Here is a 17,073-nt window from a genome sequence, read left to right on the forward strand (position 1 = left end):
CCCTCCCAGCTCCACAATAGCGCCTCCCCCACCCCAGGCTGTAAACTCTCTGGGGAGGGGCTCAGCCCCAAAGGGGTGGAGATGAGAGGATGAGGAGGCAGGAAGCAGTAAAAGGAGAGAAGGGGGTGCAGGGACAGGGTCGGGGCGGGCCCTCTGGGTATTTCACTGCCCACACTCAGGAGCCCAGGCCCAGACCCCCACCCACTGCTGGCCGCTCAGAGCCTCCCCGCCAGCCCAACCGGCCCCTCCCCTGAGGAAAGCCCTTTGCTGCCCCATGCAGGGCAAGGAAGCCAATAGCCACCAGGCCCCTGTCAGCAGAGAACTCCAGGCCCCGTGTCCCTGGCAGCGAGTGGCTCCTGGCTGTGGCCGGTAGACAGAGCAGAGTCAGTGGTTGCACCCCAGCTTTATTCTCCTGTGCCTCATATCTGAGCCAAGGTTCAGAAATGGACCCAGGTCACCGTCCCCAGGGAATGGTCCTTGGCTCCCCTCCTGGGCCGGGCTGGGGGCTCTCTTGCCCACTCCCGCCTGCCTCCCTCAGCTGGGAGTTTCCCCGGGGACCGCCTCCTCAGGGAGGGCTGCAGGGCCAAGCCCCAGCAGGGAGCTGTTTGTGGGGGCCAGCCGTCCCCCCTGTCCACAAACTCGTCCCAGCTCCAGCTCGGGCCCCCAGTGCAGACCGTGGAGGATCCAGGGGCCCAGGCCTCCTTGTCCAAGGACTCGCCATGAGTGCCCTGCCTCCCCACATTCTTGGGCTGCCTGGGGTCCCCACTGAGACTCCAGTGCTGAGAACACTCCGCTCCCAAGCTCTCCATCCACGCGGTGTCACTGGCTGAGAGAAGGGGCGAGAGTTCGCTTCTCCGGTTCCTGCACCTCGAGGCCTGGAGAGAAAAGCTCAGCTCAGGCTTACCCTCTCCAAGGGGTTCCCAGCCGCCTGGCCAGGCCTCGAACATACCAGGCCTTCGCTTCAGCTCTTTCCTCTGCCAGGAACACCATTCCCAATACATGGACAGGACACACCCTCACCTCCAAGCCTTTGCTTCAGCTTCACCTCCTCTCGGAGGCCTGCCCTGAGCACCGTACCTGACCTCGCCACCTGCCCACCCAGGGCTCCTGATCTCACCCACCCTGCTCTCTTTTTTTTTCCAAGGACACTGTCACCTTCTAATACTGTAGGGCTGAGCTCCCCAGGACAGGACTGGGCACCTGAGATATGGCCAGTCTGAACTGCAATGTGCTTGGGTGTAAACTACCACTGGATTTCAGACTTAGTGTGAAAAAAATGAAATATCTCATTAAGGATTTTTTACACTGACTACATGTCTAAAATGGTAATAGTTTAGGCATACTGAGTTAAAATATATTAATATTCTAATATTAATATATGTGGTGATATTGAAATATATTAATATATCGATATTAATATGTACTTATAGAGTATATTGGTGTGTTGATGTATAATTTATTAAATGCATTAAATATATACAATATATAGTATATTAAATATATACCATATGTTTATATAATATATTAATATGCTAATATTAATTAATTTTACATGTCTCATTACTTCCTCTGATGGGGGTTTCCCTGGTGGCTCAGGTGGTAAAGAGTCTGCCTGCAATGCGGGAGACCCAGGGCCCTGGGCCCTGATCCTGGGCCAGGAAGATCCCCTGGAAAAGGAAATGGCAACCTACACCAGTATCCTTGCCTGGGAAATCCCATGGATGGAGGAGGCTGGCAGACTACAGTCCACGGGGGTCGCAAAGATCCTCTGATGAGGCTACCTAAACATTTTAAATTACACGTGGAGCTCACGTCATAGTTCTATTGGACAAGCTATTGTAGATAATTATTATTTTTATGCATATCATGAGCTGTCTCCCAGCTCCCCATACCAGAACGTTCTCTGTTATATTCCCAAGTATCACATCACCTGGCATTCCAGAAAGGCTCATGGTCAAATGAGCGAATGGGTGAACAAGGCCTGCCAGGGGCCCAGGAAGGGCAAATACCCACTTTCCTCCCAGGCCCCCACTCACTCTCTCTGTTGGCATCTGCTTCATGTTCCGCCAGGGTCTCGATGGAGCCGCCCCATCCCACACCAGGTCCTGAGGGCACAAGGTGGCCACTGGGCCATGAGGGCCAGAGCAGAGGCAGCAGGGCGGGTGGGCAGACATAGGAGCCAGGAGGGACGCCCCTTCCCCCAAGGAGCCAGTGGGCCCCCAGGGACCCTTCTCCCTCACCTTTGCCATGGGAGCTGGGTGCCCCCAGGGGCCCTGGGCGCCGCTGTCGGAACCGCTGCCGGGGGGTGTCCCCAGGACTGAATGACTCAGAGCTTCGCCCCACGGGGAATCTTGAGCTGAGTTTTCGCCGCTGCCCACCCGCCAGTGTCTCATCCCGCAGACACAGGGAGCTCTGTGCCCGGCGCATGGGTGCCGGTGAGGGGGACCCTGCAAGAGGCACAGGCGGGGGGAGGTGTCCGAGCAGTGCCGGGAGGGCTGGGGCGAGTGGGGCCGGGGGGCAGGACTGGCAGGAGGAAGCTGCATGGGCTGGGCGCCACAGGGGACAGGAGGCTGCAGAGATGGGGGCTGGGAGTGGGGGCGGGCAAGGTTGAATGAATGGAGGTGGCAACCGGAGGCAGGACCCTGTGCCGGCCCTGACACTAACTCAACACTCACTCACTGTGTGACCCTGGGCAAGGCGCTTCCCCTCCCTGGGCCTCGGCTTGCTCGTCTGCTGTCTGGGATAAGTGACCTCTGACTAAAGTCCCCGCTGCTCCAAGGTCCTAGGCACCTCTGGATGGGTAGGACCGAGTGGGTGGCAGTGCGGGCGGGAGGGAGGTGCCAGCAGAGAGGGACGCAGCAGGGACCCAGGGCAGAGAGTCACCGGAACCATCTGATGGGGCGGAGCGGGGGGGAGGGAAGCTGCAGCAGGAAAGGCCAGTGGGGGACACGTGCACAAGCCACACAGGAAGACCAGGGCACTGGCGAGCCCCTGGGGGCAGGGGGGGCCCCCAGACCCACCTGTCCCATCCGCCTCCCTGCCCTCAGGGAGCTCCGTCTCTGAGGGGCCCCCCAGGCTCTCCGTGCTGCCAGCCCCATCGGCCCCCAGGCGCGGCCCCCCGTGGGGGCCCCCCTCCCGCCGGGGCCGCATCAGCCTCTTCACCTTGTCTGCCAGCCAGCTGCCCTTCCTGGGGGCAAGAGGGCACAAGAGGCGGGGTCAGGCCAGGGAGGAAGGAGGACAAGAGGGCCATGTCGGGGGTTGCAGAGGCCAGGCCAACCCTCACTCAGGCCTGGACCCGGGCTAGGCCAGGGCTCAGAGGGCAGGGCAGGGGCAAGGTAGGGAAGACCTCCAGCCCGCCGGGGTGGAGGGGCCCGCTCACTTGGTCCGGGGCAGGGGCCCAGGCTCCAGCACGCGATACTGGTCCATGATTTTCTCCACCAGCTTCTGCTTCTCCCGGCGCAGAGCGTTGAGCTGGTCCCTGGGAGGATGGGGAAGGAGGAGGTGGACTTGAGGCCTGGGCATGAACGCAGGGTACGCCCTGGTACACCCCTGCTGGTTAAACAGCAACATGCCCCAGGATAGGTTGATACACCGTGCTGCCCGAGCCCCCGGGAGGGTCAGCCTCCTCTTTTCCCCAGGCCTTCCCAGGGAATCTCCCCATAAAAGTCCCAAGGGGCAGCCACGCCAGCCCCAGCAGCCCCTCACAGGTACTCGCGCTGCTCGCGATGCAGGTGGTCCCGGCTCTCTAGGCTGCGTTCCAGCAGCTCCCGGTTCTCCCGGCTCAGCGCCTGCACCTCGGCCAGCAGCTGCCGGTTCTCCTCTTCCTGGGCGCTCCGGAGCTCTGTCAACAGCTGTCATAGGCAGATAGCAGGACAAACAAGCAGGGGCTGTGGGGGACGCTTAACCGGGCTCAGGGCAGCTGCCTTCCACCAGACCCTGACTCTTTCCAACCCCACCCTCCCCTCCAGCCGCCCTCCCTCCCCAGCCACCCACCCCTCACCGCACCTCACACTGCGTGGTCAGCCGGCAGGCACTCAAGTCCAGCTGCTGGTTGGACTCCCGTAGTCGCTGGCTCTGGGCCTCCAGCTGTGCCCGCTCCAGCTCCAGCCTCGCCAGCCTGCCCCGCAGCTCCCCGCGTTCCCCCTGTAACTCCCCGCGCTCCCGGGACACCTCCGCCAGCAGCATCTGAGCCCTGCAGAGGCAAGGAGACCTGCTCTCCAAGAGGAATGCCCCCACGCCCCACCCACCTCAACTGGGCCCTTCATGATGGCAGAAGAACCACAACGAGGAGAGGAGGCAAAGCAGAACCCCATGGGGAAAGGGACTAACTCACCATCAACCCACTTCGCAGATGGGAACACTGAGAACTGGCCCAGGAGGGGAGGGGCTGTGCCCGGGCTGGTACCTGTCATGCTCACTCTGCAGCCTCCGGAGCTCCTCCTCCAGGCCCCGCTGCCGATGCCCATCCTGCACCAGGCGTTCACGCTCTGCCAGCAGAGCCACCTCCTGCGCCTCCACGTTGGCCTTCTGGGCCTGTAGCTGTTCATGCCTGCGATGAACCAGGGTCTCAGGGGGCTGCAAGGACCGGGGGCCAGGGCAAGCAGGCAGCTGGACCATCTGGAAATCCTCCGTCTCCTAAGCATAGGCCCCGGGGGGCAAAGCCACAGGGCAGGATGCTGTGCTAGGTGCCCACCACTCTGGACCACCAATGAAGCCCCAGGGTGAGCCCACCCTGGAAGTGCAGAGAGCCCTGCCACACAGGAGGGCACAGCCAGGGAGAGGGGCCTGCTGGTGGTTCCCAGGGAACAGGGAGCCTGCTCTGGGCGGACAGGGGGCGCCCGGGAGAGGAGCTGTGAGCTTGGAGGGGGCTGCTCACCGGCCCTGCAGCTCCCGATGGGCCAGCTCCAGCGCCCGCATGTTGGCCTTGAGGTCGCGGTGCCGGGCCAGCAGCCCCTCCAGCTCAGCCTCCTGCCGCCGCTGCAGCTGCGCCAGGGCCTCGTGGTCCCGCAGCAGGGCCTGCTGCTGCCCGCGGGTCTCCTCCTGGGAGCGCCGCGCCGCCTGCACCTCCTCCTCCAGCAGCCCCAGCTTGCGGTGCAGCTCCTGGCCCTGGGTCTCCAGCACAGACTTCTCGGCCTAGGCCAGAAGGGAGAGAGGGTTGGGGGGCTGCTGCGGGGAGCATCCCAGGCAGGAAAGGGGGGTAAGGGACGGGGCAGAAGGCAGAGGGCGGAGGAAAGGAGAGAGAGCCGTCGGGGGGTGCCAAGGGCCAGTGGCACAAGGCCAGGATGGGACAGACGGGGCTGGGGTCGGGGCAGGGAAAGCCAGAGGGACGGATGGCCGGCCGTGGAGGGGAGGGCTGGAGGCGGGGTGAAAAGGGCACTGACGGGGGGCTGGAGGCGGGCAGGAGTGGGGGGCAGGGGGGAGGGCCGTGGGCAGGACAGGATGGGGAGCCGGGCCCACCTGCAGCCGGCTGCTGTTCTCCTGGGCCCGCTGACTCTGCAACAGCAGGTCCTGGGCACGCCCCTGCAGGCTCCCCAGCTGCCCCTCCAGGTGCTGCAGCTGGCCCTGCAGAGCCGCCTTCTCGGCCGCCAGCGTGGCATTCTGTTGGGGGGTGGGGGGGGTGATTTGCAGGGGGCCGGATCTCCGGGGCACTGCTCCCTGCTCCCCCAGCCCCGCGCCCACCACAGCCCGACACTCACACTGCGCTCCACCTCGATGAGCCGCATGCTCTGGGCCTCTGTGCCCTTGAGCTCCATTTGCTCTTGGGGCCCCAGCCCCGCAGCACCCTGGCGCAGCTGCAAGGAGAGGCCCGGGGAGGTCACACAAGGGCATCGCAGGGGTCTGGGGGCAGCCCAACAAATCTCCCCTGGCAATCCCACAGGTGCCAGCCAGGTGGTCTGCTGGGGGCCCACAGGCTATGTTCTTGTCTCCGTCCCAGGTGGACAGCGAGCCCCCTGAGGGCAGTGGCAGCCTGGTATGGGGCCCACATCACACCTGCGCTGAGCCGGTGTGCAACAAGGGAGTCAGAAATGATTCCTAACTTATGACCGTTGGTGCTAAGCTCAGGAAGTGGTGGGGCCCCCGCAGGAGAGACACAGCAGGTGCCTCAGAGTCAAGCCACCAGGCTCAGTCGGGTTGAAGAATGGAGGCAACAAGGCCCGGGCAGCCTGGCTCCCAGCACAGCGCTTCTTCCTACAGACCCTGAAAGGGCACGCAAGGCAAGCGACTGGCCAAGAACCGAGGGGAGAGATGAGGGGGGGCCCTGAAGTACCTACCCAAGGATGGAGACAGGGGTGGGCTCAGGCCCCAGGAACCCGGGTGGTGGCCTCACCTTGAACAGCTCATCCTCCAACTGCAGGGCCCTCTTTCTGAGCTCCATCAGCGCCTCCTCCTTGCTGGTGGCCGCCGCCTGCAGCTCAGCTTCCAGCCGCTGCTCCAGGCCCTGGTACCTGCCAGGAGAAGTCTTAGCACCCAGCCCTCCCCAAGTCTTTACCTGCCCCTCTCTGCCCCTTGGGCAGTGCCCCACCTCTGGTGCTGGAACTCCTGTTCCCGCAGAAATTCCTGGCGTTCCAGGGCTGCCCGTTCCAGCTCATTCTGCAGACGCTCCAGCCGGGCCCCCAGCTCCCGGCCCCGCACCACGGCCTTCTCCAGCTCCTGAGGGCAGGCAGAGCAGGCTCAGGGCCAGAAGGGTAGACCACCACCCTCACCAGGCCTGAGCATCAGGAGACCTGGCCTTCTGTCCTTGATCTGTCACCCCGAGCAAATATCTTTAAATCTCTGGGCCTCTACCCCCCCATCTGTAAAATGGGAGCAAAGCCTGATGACCTTGCAGAGTGCGTATGAGAGAGCCAGGGATTATAAGCCTGCCAGGGAGTGAGGGAAGCCCCTGGGCCAGGGCTCAGAGACACTCGCTGGGCACATGTCTTCACCTCTTTGAATCCATGGTTCCTCATGTGCCCAATGACAGCTGGATGCTCCCTGCGTGCTGAGGCCACACGGGGCAGGTGAGGGGAAGAGGGGCTCAGAGGCGGCGGGTCTGGAGAGTACTCTCAGCCACAGGGGGATGGCCACAGAGGGCAGGAACCTGGTGAAGGCCAGGCCTAACCACAGTGGGAGCTGGGAAGGGGAGGGCCAGGATGCTTGCTGCTGGCCAGGCCTGTGGCGGTTGGGCCATACCATTGAGGAAGTGGGTAGGAGACCCGCTCTGGCCTGTGGCCCCCGCCCCCAGAGAGGTAGGTCAAACCATTCTGAGGTACAGGGTGGGGGTGGAGGGGCTCCGGCAGGATGAAACCATGGGGAAGGGCCAACCGTGACAACCGCCCACCAAGTCCTGCCCTTGGAAATGGAGCCTACCCATCTTTGCTCTGGTCTTCCTGGCTTAGCAACTCCACCCGGGCCAGCCCCCAGGGTCACTGCACTTCCAGACACCCTTGGCCACTGCCTCTCGCTGAAAAACTAAAAGTCCCACGAGGCTCTGATGCCCACAGACCCCAGCCACAAGAGCCCCAGGACGGAGAGCAGGCAGAACAAGGGTGCCCACGAAGACCTGCGTCTCAGGCGGGACCCCTGCCCTGCCCCCTCCAGTCCCCGGCCACAGCCCCCAGGGCCCCACCCACTGTGCCTCTGCCCCCACCGACCCCTGCAGCGGGGAGGCCCACTTGGACAACCCCCTTGGCCCCTGGTTCCCTCACCTCCCTCCCCTGGCCAGCCACCTCCTCCTGCACCACGCCTAGTTATCACCAGGAACTGCTCCACCAGGAAATCTCACAAAATTCCCCTTTGTCCTTAAAGTCTTCCACCCTCTTGGTCCTCAGAGCCAGCTCTTTTGGCCGGCCAGCCCTACCGGCTCTTCCCTACCCACCGGCTGGCATTCCCTCTCCACTGATTAAGCCCATACTGAGTGCCAGGCACTGCCCCAAGCACTCTACGTTCATTATCTTACAGGATCTTGTGACATAGGTATCATTTTTATTCTGGTTTTACAGGTAAGGAAACGGAGACTCAGAGAGGAGTAACTGGCCCCAAGCCACACAGCTGAGTAGGGCAGCTGAGCTATAACCCAGATCTACCTGCCAGCATCTCTCAGCTCCTACAGAGTGGACCCAAGAGAGAAGCTCTTGGCCTTACCCTCTCACCCACACTCTCTATTCTCACACGCCCCAGACCAAGCCAACAGCAGGTTCCTGACTCCTCAACATCAGGAGGTGTCTCGGAGCAAATAACTTCTCCTCTCTGAACCTCAGTGTCCTGCTCTGTGTAACAAGGAAACTGCTCAGCTTCCAGAAGATTTGATACTTCCCAAGTGGTACCAATGGTAAAGAATCTGCCTGCCAATGGAGGAGATGCAAGAGATGCAGGTGTAATCCCTGAGTTGGGAAGATCCCCTGGAGTAGGAAATGGCAACCCACTCCAGGATTCTTGCCTGGAAGCTTCCATGGACAGAAGAGCCTGGCAAGCTACAGTCCATGGGGTTACAAAGAGTCAGACATGACTGAACACACATGCGTGCTGCAGCTTACCCTCGCCCCAGCCCTGGGCTGCACTGGCCCGAACGCCCATCCCCTTGCCTCATGGTCTCTTCTGCTTCCCCCGAGGGGCCTCCAGACCTGCAGATCTGACCACTCTGCTCACATTATACCCTCCACTGACTCCTTGTCACCCTCGTGAAAACAGCTGCAACTCCTTCCTTTGCTGGGAAGGAAGATGAAGCCTTGCCCAATAGGAAACCTGCTTAAGGAAGTCTTCATGTCACCTCGCTCCACTCCCTGCTTCACACTCCACCCCTGCAAACAGGCCTGCTCCTCCTCCTGGCTCATTGCCATTCTCTCTCCTCCTCCAGGAAGCCTTCCCTGATGAGCCCCAGCCTGAGTCCAGTGTGCTTCCTAGACCCCTATGGCTCCCCGCACAGTCCTGTCTCCACCCCAGACTGTGAGTGTCTCCCAGAGGCTGCAAGTGCTGGCTGCCTAGTACAGGGCCTGGTGCCAAGAAGATGCCCGCAAACATGCTCGAATGAATGAATACAGGGGTTTCCAGGTTTTCTCTCTTATCCAACCCCCATCCCAGCTCCGGCCAGCCTCACCTGCCACTTTTTTTTCTTTTTTCTTTGCCACGCCATGCAACTTGCAGAATCTTAGTTCCCTGACCAGGGATCGAACCTGTGCTTCCTGTACTGGATGCACAGAGTCCACTGGACCACCAGGGGATTCTCTCACCTGCCACCTTGACCACGGGCACTGCCTTCCTACGGCCCCAGGTCCCCTTGTACACCACGGTGACTCTCCCCAAACCCAGCATCACACTGGTTGGCCCACACCCTTGGGTGAATTTCCCTGCCTGGGGATGAAGTACCAATACCCACAAAGCTGGCCTGACACACCTCTCCACCTACCCCCATGTTGCCCGGGCTCCTGAGTATTTCTAATACCTTCAAGTCTTTGCACTTGTTGTTCCCCCTGGATGAAATATCCTTCCCCACCTAGTGAGATCTCGATTTTCCTTAGAACCCTCCCTGAAGCCTCCTTGCCCTGACCGTGGCATCAGTTCCCGTTCCCATGGATTGCAAAGCACTTTACCCATGACAACCAATGTATCTTGAGCCTTTGCCCACCATGATACTAGACTCTTCACACCATTATTTCCATCGGCCTTCCAAAGCCCCCGTAAGGCAACTATAAAGAGCACCCCCATTTTACAGAGGGAGGCACTGGGGTGCAACTGAGTAAACCACCACAGTCAAAGAGCCAGGATTTGCACCCAGGCCATCTAGTTCCACACCCACCACCTCCTACAGCCACCCATCCAAGGCAGGGGACATCTGCCCCCATCCCAGGCCAGGTGCGCATTTGGGAGGTGGGAGTGGACTTTGCCCTTCCCTCTCCAGCCCCAGCTCAGTGCTGGGTACTCGGTGGCTGCTGACGAAATTAATAACCCCCAAACCCCAGCAACTGGCCTGGAACCCTGTCTCCTGGCCATGACTCCCACCGTACCTCCTGGAGGGCCTGCCTTTCCCGGCGCTGCGTCTCAGCCTCCTCCAGGTGCCGGCGGCCCTCAGCCTCCAGCACGTGCAGCCGCTCCTCAGCCTCCTCGGCCCGGGCCCGCAGCCTGGGCGCCTCTCGCTCCCACTGCCTCCGCTCGCGACCGGCTGCTGCCAGCGCCTCCGCCAGCGCCTCCCGCTCCCGCGACGCAGCCTCCAGCTCCCGGGCAGAAGACTCCACTGCCTCCCGCAACCGGGCTAGCTCCCGGGCCTGGGCCTCCACCTCCCGGTGGGCCTCAGCCTCTGCCCTCCGGGCCTGAGCCAGCTCCTCCGAGAGGCGGGCAGCCTCCATGCCTCGGGCCTCCAGCCTCCGGGCCTGGGCATCCAGCTCTGCTCGAAGGGCCTCAGCCTCTCGCTTCAGCCGCGCTGCTTCCTCCTGGAGGGCCTCCCGCTCGGGGACACCACTGACCAGGATCTCCTCAGGGGCCCGTGCCTCCCGGGTCCGGACTTCAGGAGCCCTTTCCAGTTTCTTCTGTGACTTTCGTTGGGTTGCATCCCCGACCAACCCCCTCCACCTCTGTTCATGCTCTCTGGCCTCTGTTTGCCCCTCGGGTAGGTCCGGCCTCTGGTCTAGGGTCCCCTGCTCCTCCAACCGCACACACAGGCTGGTCTCCGAGGGTCCCGGCTTGCTCTCAGGGTCCTCCTGTCTCACCCTCAGGGCCTCTGGCACCGACTCCCCAGTCTCTCCTCCCAGAGACAGCTGGGCCTGAATGTTAACCTCGGGACCCTGAGGCGGGATCACAGAGGCAGGGGTCCGGAGAGGGGCTCCCAGGCCAGCCTTCTTCGGGAACTCCTGTGCCTCTGCATCGGGGTCTGACTCCTGGGGCATGGAGTCTGCAGGGACCACGACATCCGTCTGGAGAGGGCTCTCCACCACCTGCGGGTCCAGATCAGATGCCGACGCCTCAAGGGCTGACTCAAACGGCAGGGGAGCGGGGTCCGAGGCCTGGGAGCCTTCGTCCGCTGCCTGAGCAGCCAAGGCCTGGGGGCCGGGGTCTAAGACCAGGCAAGTCTGGGGAGCTGAGTCAGGCTCTCGAATCACCGAGTCTTCATTCTGCTCCTCCAGTAGGGGGTGCTGAGGGCATATGAGTTTAATTCAGTCACTCAGTCGAGTCTGACTCTTTGCGACCCCATGGACTGCAGCACGCGGGGGGCTCCCTGTCCATCACCAACTCCCCGAGTTTACTCAAACTCACGTCCATTGAGTCGGTGATGCCTTCCAACCATCTCATCCTCTGTCATCCCCGTCTCCTCCTGCCCCCAATCCCTCCCAGCATCAGGGTCTTTTGAAATGAGGACACAGGGTCTTTTCATGAGGGCACATGAGAGGGATGGTCAAACCCAGAGGAGGTGGCCAGGAAGGGCCTGCTGATGGTTGGAGGGGACTCACCTGGCCACCTGGCTGCCTCTGCAGCACCTGAAGCAGGCCTCGAAGCTCCTGATTCTCCCGCTCCAGGGTCCGCAGCCGCCCAGCCTCTGCCTCCCTCACTTCATCATGTAGCGAGGGAGCCACTCCAGGCAGGGGTTCTAGGGTGTGGGAGATGAGGTCAGCAAAGTCCACTCTGCTCCCTTCTGACTCCTCACATACACCCCTAGCCCTGACACCAGACCTGGGGGAAGGGAATGAAACCAGAAGCCAACCCCACTATGAAAAAAAAAAGAGGGAAAGTGTTAGTTGCTCAGTTGTGTCTGACTCTGCGAACCCTTGGTCTGTCCCCCACCAGGCTCCTCTGTCCACGGGATGCTCCACGCAAGGATACTGGAGTGGGTAGCCATTTCCTTCTCCAGGGGATCTTCCCAACCTCGGGATTGAACCTGGGTTTCTTGCACTGCAGACATTTTTTACTGTCTGAGCCACCAGGGAAGCCCCAATAGCTACAGGGAAACAAGAGGCAGCTCCCACCCACAGACCTGCCACTGGGGCCCCGCTCACCCTCCCCAGGGGAGCCCGGGGGTGGCTCCAGGCTCCGCTGAAGCTCCAGTTCCAGCTCCACATTCTCTTCTGCAAGCTGGTCCACCTGATGCCGCAGGGAGTCCAGCTCCTGGAGGGGAGAACAGGATCAGGCAAGCCTTCCCCTCTGTGGCCAGGCCCTGTGGGGGCTAGAGGGTCGCTGGAAGGAAATGGCAACCCACTGCAGTATTCTTGCCTGGAGAACCCCATGGACAGAGGAGCCTGGCAGGCTAGAGTCTGTGGGGTCCTAAAGAGTCGGACACGACTGAGTGCACACGCACGCATAAACAGAGGAAACAGGGAGTAGGAGTCAGTGATCACCAAAGAACCCTAGGGACCTCTGAGGTCACGGACCACTGAGTGGCCGGGGGGTCTCACCGCGTGGGCCTCGCCCAGCCGGGTCCGCAGCAGCAGGTTCTCACGCTGGGTCTCGTGCAGCCGAGCACAGCGCTCCTGAGCGGCCTCCAGCTGCTTCTCCAGCAGCGCCTTGGAGGCCTCCAGAGCCCCCGAGAGCGCCCGCTCCTCCTGGTGGGGAGCAGAGAGCCGGTGGCGGGATGCCCCCCTCGCCCCGCACTCCAGGCTCCCCTCCCCATCTGACCCTGCACCCCAGTGGCTCTCCAGGCCCCGCCTCTCCCCTCCATCTGCCCCTCCCCTCCAAGTTCTCTCCAGGGACCACCTCCCCAGCACCGGGCCCCGCCCTTCTCCTGTGTAGGCCCTGCCCCTTCTCAAAAATGGCCTTCCAAGATGGCATCCTTCTAGGCCCCCACTTAGCCCCATTGCTGGTGCTTTAGACGCTGCCTCCCCTACCGCTCCCACCCTCCTCTCCAGGACCTAGCCTTGCTTAACACTTCCACCTTGCCTACCGCTCCCCTCCACCTGCCCCATCCTCCAAAGGGCCTATTCGCAGACACCCCCTCACCCCGTTCTGCTAGCAATACCTGGGGCCTCCACCAAGGTCTGACTCCGCCAAACTCTCCTCTCTTGGCCCACCCTGTCCCTCAGAGGCCACGCCCACCCTATGCCCAGCCCCGCAGCCCCGCCTCCCGCTTCACCTCTAGCCGGCCCTTGCAGGCCTCGGCCGCCTGGAGGCGCTCTCGGCAGCGTCGCAGTTCCTCCTGCAGGCGGGGCAGGCGGCCCGCCCGTTCCCGCAGCGCCTCTGCCTCCTCGCGGTACAGCTCCGCCCGCTTGGCCTGTCCCGTCAGCGCCTGGGCCTGAGCCAGACGGGTGCGGAGCTAGGACCGGCCACCCGCCAGCCAGAGGGATTGGGACAGGAAGGAACCGGGTTGGAGGAGGCAGGAGGACGGGGAAGGTGCGGGGAAAGGGTTAAGGAATGCCCCGACCATGCCTGGGGACATCTGAGCGCACCTCCTGGCGGAGCCTTCGGATTTCGGCCTCCAAACCCTGCACCTCCGCTTGGGAATCCAGCAGCAGCTCGGCTTTCTCCTCGCTGGAGGGAAGGCACGCAGAAGGGGTCTGGGGACCTGCCCCTTCCAGCCCTTTTCCTCCAGCCCTGATCCCAACCGGGACCCCATCCTGCAGCCTGCCCCCCAGGTCCCTCCCAGCACTCACAGCTCCTGCCGGAGGCGCCGCAGCTGGGCCTTGGCATTGGCCAACTGCAGGGCCAAGTGGTGCGAGGCCCCCTCCGAGGGAATCTTGGCAGGAGCCTCAGGCAACAAGGGGGCAGGCTCCCGGTCCAGCAGCAGTTCGGCCAGCCGCTGTGGGAGGTCAAGGGTCAGGAGCAGCCCCTCCCAGGACCCCCACATCTGCCCCCAATTACCCAAGCTGAATCTGGCTGTTGCAGCCCTGCGGACCCAAGACCCACAGCCCCAGCCCCACACCTGGACCCCAGTGCTCCCTTCCCCACATGTCTGGATCCTATGGTCCTCCTGTTCCTTAGCCTGCCGCCCCCTACCTGGGCCCCCAGGTCGCGCTCCCGTGCCAGCTTCAGCAGGGTCCCCATCAGGCTTCGGGACAGCATCTCCAGCTCCGGAGGCGCCAGCTCCCCAGGCTCTGGCCCTGTCAGCGCCAGCACCAAGCCTGCCCCAGGCTGGGTCACCTGGAGTCCAGGGAGAGCAGTTCAGCCAAAGAAGAAGAAGGGGGCAGGTGTCCCGGAGGGCAGCCCAAGTCATGGTACCTCCTGGATGGCAGCAGCCAGCTCGCTCTGGACCTCCAGGCTGAGGCCCTGGATGTGGCGGATGAACAGTTCCCGGTGCTCGCACTGCAGGGGGGCGAGGAGGGGGGCGGTGAGACTGGTGCCAGAGTCATCCCGCCACCTCTGCAGCCAGAGCTGGACCCTGCCCTGCCCTGCCCCGCTCACCTGCACTGACGCCCCCAGCAGTAGCCTAAGGATGCCTTCCAGCTCCTCCACCGCCTCCTCTGCAGGGCACAAGCCACAAGGGGTTAACGGGGAGGGACAGCGGGTAGAAGCAGGAAGGGGTGGAGGGGAGGTGGGAGAGAGCACCTGAGAAGGGGTCAAAGCCCAGCATCTGGAGGTCTGGGGGCGGCGACAGGATCAGCAGCTGCAGCTCCTCCTGGGGTGGAGGGGGCTGGTGATAAGAGATGGGCCTCCCCCCGGGGGGTCTCCCGGGCGCAGCCTCCCCCTGCCGACCCCTCACCTGGTAGAAGTCCCTCAGTCGGCCCCACAGGTGGTTGAGGTTCCACAGCCTCCAGGCCGCGGGGCCGTCACGGCCCCTGATCATTCTAGGGGCCCCTCGGGAACTGGGAGCACTGTGGGCACAGGGGCAATTGTGGAAGCGAAGATTGAGGACCCGCCTCCTCTGAAGCAGGCTCTGCCAGGCACCCCTCAGGCTCCTCCCCCCAGGCCGCCTGGCCCCCTCCCCTCACGCCCCACCCACCCCAGGTCATCCTCTGATGCCCCTTACATGATGCCCAGCACCCGAAGGAGCAGGGCCCCATCGCTGAGACGCAAGAACCTCTTCTCCGGACACAGAGGCCCCTCTCTTTCCTCCTCCTCCTCCTCGCCCTCCGGCTCCTCCGCCTCCCCCACCAGCCCGGCTAGTCCCAGTGCCTGTGGGAACACAAAGGAGTCATCTGGCCTGCCCGGGTGCAGGGGGTGGAGACCCCCACCATCAGAGTGAATCCTGAGCCCCTCTGACCTGCCGCCCTGCGCCCACATAGTCCCCTCCTCACCAGTTCTCTGAATGCCAGTGGCCCTGGGTCCGAACTCCTTTTTCTGCCCACAGCTGCCTGAACTTCTCTGTCCCCACTTGAGCCCACCCCTCCCCTCAGTCCCTTCCCCCGCCACGCCCCACTCTGCCCTCTCTCCCCCCACCCCCATACCAGCCCCTCCCTGCTGCTCGTTTCCTCTCCCCAGACCCCCCTCCCACTGCCCCCTCACCCAGGTGGCCAGGCTGCCACTCAGGAAGTCTCTGATCCTGGGCCCCTTGCCCCCATCCATGACGGGGTCAGGGTGTTGGTCCCACTGCGGCAGCTACACCTGCCCTGAGAGGAAGAGGAAGTCCCCGAGTGGGGGATCCCAGGCCCAGCCACAGACACCCTGTGCCGCTTCCTCCTTCCGGGTGCTGGCGGGCCTATGCACCCCCGGAGTCCTGCCTCAGCCCCGCTTTCACCACTCCACATCCTCCCAGCATCTCGGGCAGGGCCGGCCCAGAGGTCAGCTGGGGAAGGTGGAGTCAGGGCCACCCAGGAGCAAGGCCCACCACTCTCCTGGCTCCATGGACAATGGCGGGTGAGTCCTCCCCTTATGTGGGCCTTGGTTGCCCAACTTGAAACCGAAGAGAGTGACCTCAGCCCTGCATCTTCCAGGGCCCCATAAAGGGTTCCAGGCCTTATATGGTGACTCTAGGCACCCACAGTGCATCTTCCAACTTGCCTGGCTTTCCTTTCTCAAACTTACCCAAACCACCCTCCCAACCTGTGACTCTTGGGAGGGGCTGCCTCCCACATCAAGCCCCCTCTGAATCCCCACCAGAAGTGAGTACCTCTCCTCAGACCCCACCCTCCCCCAGCCTCTTTATATACTGGACTGAGATAGGACGTCTACTCTATGTGCTAGTGACCTCACAAGCCTTGATTTCCCATCTGTAAAAGAAGTGGGTTAAAATCCAGCCTCTGAGGGACGCAGTTCAATGCAGAGACCAGCGGCATGTCTTGGGGATAAACCAGGAGGATACCCCAGTTCCCCCACTGCTCACTAGGGGGCGCCGCGTGGGACACTGCTGGGTACCAAGATGTAGTAAAAAGTCACTTTGTCCCCGCCCCCTGGGGATGCACAGCATGCTGGGGAGACAGCTATGCAGAAAGTTGCACACACACCCAAAAGGTAACGTTGCAGCTGTGCTACATACACTGACAGGTAAGGGATTTGACTTCAGTGGGATGATCAGGAGACGCATGGTGGGGGAGGAGGGCAGTGACAGGGCAGCTGAGATCAGGGATGACTGGGTTAAGCAGGTAACGTGGGGATGAAGGAAGGGCATTCCCAGAGGCCCAAGCAGAATGTGCAAGGGTTCTGTGGCAGCTGGAAGTGTGAAGTCCAGAAATTATTCATGTTTCATTGATTTCCAGACACTTTATTTCTCACATTTCGATCTCTAAAGTCGGGTTACATGGTAGAGTCGCTGGCTAGCTGGCGGCAGTCCTGACATTGTTGTCATTGCCTGCACATGCCTACACTCCGAAAGCATCCAACCCTGCAGAAAGGGCGTCAGCAGCCTGGAAGAAAACCCTGGAGACAAGAGCGGAGCACTCTTAACCCCAGGCTCCAAATGGTGCGGGCTCCCAGTGGAGGGGAACCAGACTTGTCAGCAACACTCCCAAAGCAGGAATCCAGAGTCAGCTTGCTCTGCTGTCCTGCATGGCTGGCTTAGGACTCCAATGGCTACTTGTGGGTTTCTGCCTGCGATGCAGAAGACGGGGGGTCAGTCCCTGGGTCAGGAAGATCCCCTGGGGAAGGGAATGGCAACCCACTCAAGTATTCTTGCCTGGAGAATCCTGTGGACAGAGGAGCCTGGTGGGCTACAGTCCATGGGGTCTCAGAGAGTCAGACAGGACTGAGACTAACACTTTCACACTTTCTCTTATGAATTGGGAGGGGGGGATGGTGGGGGAC

The 17,073-nt window shown here is 62.2% G+C and overlaps 1 protein-coding gene across 1 annotated transcript; it reads right to left on the minus strand.

Annotated features, from left to right (window-relative positions):
- Positions 1 to 395: 395 nt before the first annotated feature.
- CCDC88B (coiled-coil domain containing 88B) lies at positions 396 to 15,439 on the minus strand. The gene is made up of 27 exons (XM_055580928.1): positions 15,340 to 15,439; positions 14,864 to 15,009; positions 14,597 to 14,708; positions 14,443 to 14,512; positions 14,299 to 14,357; positions 14,116 to 14,199; positions 13,894 to 14,037; positions 13,551 to 13,696; positions 13,347 to 13,428; positions 13,034 to 13,192; positions 12,360 to 12,506; positions 11,964 to 12,072; positions 11,421 to 11,557; positions 9,984 to 11,105; positions 6,524 to 6,651; positions 6,329 to 6,446; positions 5,697 to 5,792; positions 5,458 to 5,598; positions 4,877 to 5,133; positions 4,406 to 4,549; positions 4,006 to 4,192; positions 3,706 to 3,851; positions 3,380 to 3,478; positions 3,021 to 3,187; positions 2,241 to 2,447; positions 2,037 to 2,105; positions 396 to 875 (listed from the first exon to the last, which is right to left on the minus strand). The coding sequence occupies exons 1-27, from the start codon at positions 15,397 to 15,399 to the stop codon at positions 820 to 822; spliced, it is 4,392 nt and encodes a 1,463-aa protein (XP_055436903.1). The 5' UTR covers positions 15,400 to 15,439; the 3' UTR covers positions 396 to 819.
- Positions 15,440 to 17,073: the final 1,634 nt, after the last annotated feature.

The sequence above is a fragment of the Bubalus kerabau genome, chromosome 5, assembly GCF_029407905.1.
Source record: "Bubalus kerabau isolate K-KA32 ecotype Philippines breed swamp buffalo chromosome 5, PCC_UOA_SB_1v2, whole genome shotgun sequence".
NCBI lineage: Eukaryota > Metazoa > Chordata > Mammalia > Artiodactyla > Bovidae > Bubalus > Bubalus kerabau.